Source organism: Medicago sativa, chromosome 3 (assembly GCF_051527215.1).
Source record: "Medicago sativa cultivar Bolivia chromosome 3, Bolivia_mono, whole genome shotgun sequence".
Classification (NCBI taxonomy): Eukaryota; Viridiplantae; Streptophyta; class Magnoliopsida; order Fabales; family Fabaceae; genus Medicago; species Medicago sativa.
In genome coordinates, this window is record NC_140751.1 from 102,046,012 (window position 1) to 102,052,162 (window position 6,151).

At 33.2% G+C, this 6,151-nt stretch overlaps 1 protein-coding gene across 1 annotated transcript; it reads left to right on the forward strand.

Annotated features, from left to right (window-relative positions):
* Positions 1-1,288: 1,288 nt before the first annotated feature.
* Positions 1,289-5,886, forward strand: LOC146943072 (WD repeat-containing protein DWA2-like). Its single transcript, XM_085757160.1, has 13 exons — positions 1,289-1,376; positions 1,469-1,552; positions 1,634-1,766; positions 2,017-2,128; positions 2,591-2,690; positions 3,498-3,625; positions 3,842-3,911; positions 4,263-4,351; positions 4,612-4,657; positions 4,977-5,047; positions 5,122-5,195; positions 5,286-5,344; positions 5,444-5,886. Exons 1-13 carry the CDS (start codon positions 1,332-1,334, stop codon positions 5,483-5,485), a joined length of 1,053 nt encoding a protein of 350 aa, XP_085613286.1. The 5' UTR covers positions 1,289-1,331; the 3' UTR covers positions 5,486-5,886.
* Positions 5,887-6,151: the final 265 nt, after the last annotated feature.

The window sequence follows — 6,151 nt, forward strand, 5'->3', positions numbered from 1 at the left end:
TAGATGTTGTATTGATATCGTAAAATGGACAAATAATTTGAGATATCAAAATTTAGGAAAGATGACATGTGTGTCAAGTCGGATGGAGTAATATCCTACACATGAGTAAAAAAAAAAAAAAACAAGCTGTGTCACTAAACCTTTCGTAATTTATTTAAAATTTGCTAAAAAATTATATTAGTTGGATGCGTATACTTTATAGTGTGAGTATAAGTGATTTAGTCAAATTCCTCCCTTCCTTCCTTAAAAAAAGTGATTTAGTAAAATGTATTCTTCCCTCTTTTATTTTGCAGTGTATTAGTATTATTTTTATTTTTATTATTTCAAAGTAAGTGAGGGCCTTGGCCCACAATTTGTTACACTGGGGACGTCCCTCCTTGTTCAACAAGAATTTTTAGTAAAAGATAAAAAAAAAACAAATAATACATTTAAGCCAAGAAAAAAAAGCCAGCAAGCAGCAACCGTGCACTACGGCTGTGTTTGGTAACATAAAAAAGTTAGCTTATAGCTTGTTGGAGTAGCTTATAAGCTTGTTTTGATAGAATGAGATGTGTTTGGTAAAAAGCTTTTCTCATTAGCATATAACGTTTTTTGAGAAGCTAATCCAAGTAGTTTTTTAGCTTATAGCCGGTAGCTTTTCACTTTTTATTCCATTTTTAACCTTTAATTTTATTTTTTATTAAAAGAACTACCCGCATAACTTCCCACGTAGTGCTTAATATTTTTTACGGTTTGCCACTTTGCCTTTCTTTGGTTTCTATTTGATTTTTTTTTTTGTTCCTGTTGGTTTCAATATTGTTCTAGATTTGATTTTTTTTATACGGCTTTTTTCTATTAAATTCATATCTAAATATTAGTTTATTCCATAAAAAAATATAGATATACATCACTATTTTTTTCTTTGAACATATTTACCAATATAAATCAAAAGAAATAATTTTCCATAAAAATATTTTGTAATAAATTAAAATTATTAAGATAAATTCTTAGTTAAAATATTTATGGGTAAAAAAAAGTTAAAAGTTTTTATAAATTAAATTTATAATATATTAAACATATATGTACTTTTAAGTCATTTTATATTTATTAATAACTTCAAAAGCTAATTTTACCAAACACTTTAATTTAAATCAGCAAGCTTTTCAGCTATCAGCCATCAGCTATAAGCTAGCTTTTCAGCTATCAGCTAGCTTATCAGCTATAAGCTAGCTTATAGCTTAATTTTACCAAACACACCCTACGGTGCCATTTTTGGGTTTAACTCCGGACAGTGTATCTGAAACTTTCCATTCATTCAGGGATAGTTCAAGCAGCAAGCAAGATCAAAAACAATGCAAGCTGTATCATCTGGTATCGGTTATGGTCTCAAATATCAGGTCAATTTCCCAATTCTCATTATTACCACTCTCCATTAATTAATCCAATTATTATCATTCCCTTTAATCACTGTTTTGATTGTCTTGTCTAGGCTAGATGCATATCAGATGTAAAAGCAGATACAGATCACACAAGTTTCCTCGCCGGAACTCTTAGCCTTAAAGAAGAAAATGAGGTACAGACACGCATATGCTCCAATTCAGTTTTCATCGGATTTGATCTTAATTGAGTGAATCGTTACATCACATTATTACAGGTACATCTTATTCGGCTTTCGGCAAATGGAACCGAACTTTTCTGTGAGGGATTGTTTTCACATCCCAATGAGATCTGGGACCTTGTTTCTTGTCCTTTTGATCAGCGCATTTTCTCAACCGTCTATTCTAATGGTATGAAAACATTTTCTATTAACTTTATTTTTCCATAGATAGTTTGTGCTTCTTGTGCATCAATTTCTGTTACTGTTTGAGAGAGCTTATGGGAACGAAATGCGACATGTCCATAAGCTGTCTATGATAGCTTATATGAAGACAATTCTACTTGATTTTCTTTTGTCGTAGAAATAACTTATACTTAAGCACTTAATTAAGCTAGTTAGAAACTAGAAAAACTTCTGATTACCTTTTGTTGTTGATAAAGGTGAAACCTATGGAGCAGCAATATGGCAGATTCCGGAGTTATATGGCGAGTTAAATTCTCCTCAATTAGAGAGAATTACATCTCTCGAAACTCAATCCGGTAAGATCAAATGGTGAGTATGCAATTCCCTTTTGCAGATTTCTTCGTTTATACTCCCTCCGATCACTATTATAAGCAAAAATTCACTTTTTAGATTCATTCAATAAATGATGTATGTGGTTTATATATAGACCACATACATCATTTATTAAATGAACCTAAAAAGTCAAATTTTGCTTATAATAGTGACCGGAGGGAGTATTGTTTTGCACTTAAGCTTCTACCATAGACTGTCTCATTGCCTGAGGTTTAGGAAGTTGTCAGAAGACGTTGAGGAAATTTATGCGCAGAAATTAGTTAATTATTTTGATTAAGCTACATGTGATTTCTCTATTTCACACTGTTGGACTACTCTTTTTGGCTATGTCGAAAATTTTGCTTGAATTATCTTACAACTTTCCTCTTTAGTATATGTTTGTTATTCACATTTATACGGTCTTTTACTCTTTCTTACTGAACATTTACTACCAAGCAGTATTCTTTGGTGGCCAACTGGAAGGCATGATAAATTGATTAGCATCGATGATGAAAACCTATGCTTGTGGAGTTTGGATGTTTCCAAGAAAACTGCACAGGTACGAAGTTTATGGTGTGCTATATGCAGTTTGTGAGATTGATACATATGCACCACAAAAACACATGTATGTTATACTTGCTTACAAATACATATCAGTTCAAAGTCCAAAAAAGAAAATACATATCAGTTCAAAGTCACAAGTTATTATTATTCAAGTTACCGTTAGGTGTCATAATAAACCAACAAATGAACCCTTACCACGAAGGGTAGGAAAACATGTTGATTTGGGAGAGGTAAACCATGAAAGATTATCTGTTCTTGCAAAAAAGAACCAAATAGTTTCTCTCTAGACTCTAGGCATTTAAAATACAATAGTGAAGAGGAAAATATTTTACATTCCTGTAATTGATATTTATGAACAACTAATTAGTTTGTCACTATTACCGAATCTTAAAATGTTGTTTGAATGAGAGGCATTTTAGAAAACGAAGGGCTGTTGATGAGTGAAGATATTGGCCAATGGATTTCTCCAAACAACTGTTAGCCTGTGATGCCACAGTTTATGATATAAGCCACTGAGAACGGATTACATATTGTCCATAAGGGATCTAATTTTGTTCCCTGTAAGAGTTTAATTTGCATAGGAAAAGTCAACATTGATACTAATTGCCATTCTTAATGCAAGCCAAACACCACAAAGTTTTATACGAGGTTTCATTAGGACCTAAGATCTGGGGTTGGGACTTTGATAATCATATGCCTTTATGTTGATAGTCACTGCTTTTTTAAAATCTGGTGGAAATTTTAGTGATTTTGACTTAGTACTCCACCCTCCTCTCAAAACATACAAACAACAAAAACCTAGGTACAATCCCAAGATTCAGCTGGTATGATGCACAAGTTATCTGGAGGGGCATGGGATCCACATGACATGAATTCTGTAGCTGCAACTTCTGAATCATCTCTCCAGTTTTGGGATGTGAGAACGATGAAGTATGTTCCTAAATTCATTCTTTTACTGGTTCATTTTGAAATTCATTGTATTTGTTATCTTCCTTCCATTTAAGTAAATTACTCATTGCATTTCAAGTTCAGGATCTGGTGTGCTGGAAGAGGGATAAATATTCCCTCAAACCAAGTAGTTTTTTTTTTTGTTAATCAGTACCTGTTGGAATTTCATGTCTACTAATTGGATTATTTAAATCACAGGAAGACACTTTCAATTGAATGTTCCCATGTCCGCAGTGTTGATTACCATCCTAGAAAGAACAACATACTTGTAAGAGTTGAATTTTGCGAGCCTCATTCTACTGATACATGCCTTTATACCTTCTATTTGGTTTTATAATATCTGTGTCTGAGATGGTATATATTGCTAAAAATTTCTGAAATTCACCCAATGATATAATATGGATTGGCAGCATTTATTGTTGTCATTTAATTAGAGATACAAATATGCACATTACAGATTGCTATTTTGTGTCCTAGCGTCAAAATACATTAATTTTTATTGATGGGTTTGATCACTTTGATTATTGATCGAGTTTACAGAAGAAACTGTCTTCTAGAGTGTAGAATTCAACGTCTTTGTGTTCATGTTGGAAAAATTGAATTGCTATGTTATTTACAGGTTACAGCAGAGCATGAGTCAGGGATACACATTTGGGATCAAAGAAAACCAAAAGTTCCAATCCAAGAGCTTCCAGGCCACACACATTGGTACCTGTCATGTATAGTTTTAAAGCTTATTTTATTTTTTTATTTGAAAGGAAAAAAAATGAAAGAGAAAAGAAAGTAGAACAGGAAACAGCTTTGCTACTAGTGCTTCCCATTTGTTGTTACGATCGGCCTTTTAATGCACAAATAACCTACCTACTTTTTTTATTTCATTAAAAAATATACAAAGAAAATAAACTATTTGATGGCAGTTTTTCTTTTTCAGACATCTGATTAGCGATATGTATTACTTGTATTGCCAGGACATGGATTGTCAAGTGTAACCCAGAGTATGACGGAATGATCCTGGTCCTCCCCTCTCTCTCTCTCTCTCTCTCTCTCTCTCTCTCTCTCTCTCTCTCTCTCTCTCTCTCTCTCTCTCTCTCTCTATCTCTCTCTCTAAATTTGAATATATCACACACAAATAAATACGGACAAGGGACCTCTGCAACAAACTTTTTTTTAGGGTGAATACACCCTTGCTCAGGATTGAGATAAACTTATTTTTTGAAGAGTTTTTCTACGCACTTGTACATATGCACAGACGCACTGGTGAAAGGTGGGCTATATTATAAATTTTCATGTTATAGAATATAAAATTATATGTCATTGAATTTGGATATTTCAGAGTGCTGGAACGGATTCGACTGTCAACTTGTGGTCGGCCTCGATAAACCATGATGAGTTACCAACTGAAAGGTCATATTCTTATCTTTAGATATCATTATATATTTTATGTAGTTTTTATTCATCTTTGCTCGCATATTTGGCAGCCAAGCAGAGTCATCTGTCCGTTTGGTTGATCCACTGCTTAATACATACAGTGATTATGAAGACAGTATTTATGGTAAGAGCTTCTGGCTTTTAATCGATGATCTTTGTAGACTATCCATGATCTTTATAGACTATGTCATATCAATTTTTATTCATTTTACAGGGCTTACATGGAGTTCTCGTCAACCATGGATTTTTGCATCTTTGTCCTATGACGGAAGGGTAAGAAAACGAGCAAATCTTATTGCTTACATGTTTGGGAAAATATGATTATTTCCCCCAAATAAACTGATCTAAATAACCACTTTACTTTTCAAACAGGTGGTTCTAGAATCTATAAAGCCTTTCATCTCCAAAAAATGATGTTCAACATCATCGCGTTGATGTTACCATTTGTCATCTTGTTGTGTATGTCAGTAATTTCCTGCCTCTGGAGTCTTGAGATAAACAGATGGTTGAAGACTCAACATAGTTGTTGGTGGGTTTGATGTTGGTTAACAGGATTAGATGTTACATTGGCATGACATCCTTGACCAAGAATCATCCATAGATTAGAAATCAACAATTTTTTGGTTGAATCTTTATCTTTCAACTTGACTTTTATAGTCTGAATTGTGATTTCTATCATATTATTTGGTTTGACATCCATGTTATGTAATTCATGAAGTCATTATGTAATCTATGGAACTACAAATTATTTATGTATCTCCCCAATTCGTCTTGTAGTTTATAAAATGGTACATGAAATGGGCTTAGTGCTCCAAGTGTGAATCTCAACATCAAAATGAAGACCGCTTCTTTTCCCACTGTATGAGTTTCTTGCTTGCCCTATGTAGTTCGGATTATAAAATCCGAATGACATAAATACCCATAAAAACCTCCAAAATACGCTAAACATTTTGGATTTTAGAATCTGAATAGGAATCGCAAGAAACTCATAGGGTGAGAAAAGTAATGGCTCAAAAATAAATCCGGTAAAGAGAGCACATGTATCGATTCCACGTTTCTTAAAATCATGATTCACCTGAT

Bases quoted from the DNA above. Each gene is read 5' to 3' on its own strand.
- LOC146943072 (XM_085757160.1), top strand. From the start codon at position 1,332: ATGCAAGCTGTATCATCTGGTATCGGTTATGGTCTCAAATATCAG. The intron at 2,129-2,590 runs GTGAGTATGCAA...ACTACCAAGCAG, and splicing joins CAATCCGGTAAGATCAAATG to TATTCTTTGGTGGCCAACTG. The intron at 3,626-3,841 runs GTATGTTCCTAA...TTTAAATCACAG, and splicing joins TGGGATGTGAGAACGATGAA to GAAGACACTTTCAATTGAAT.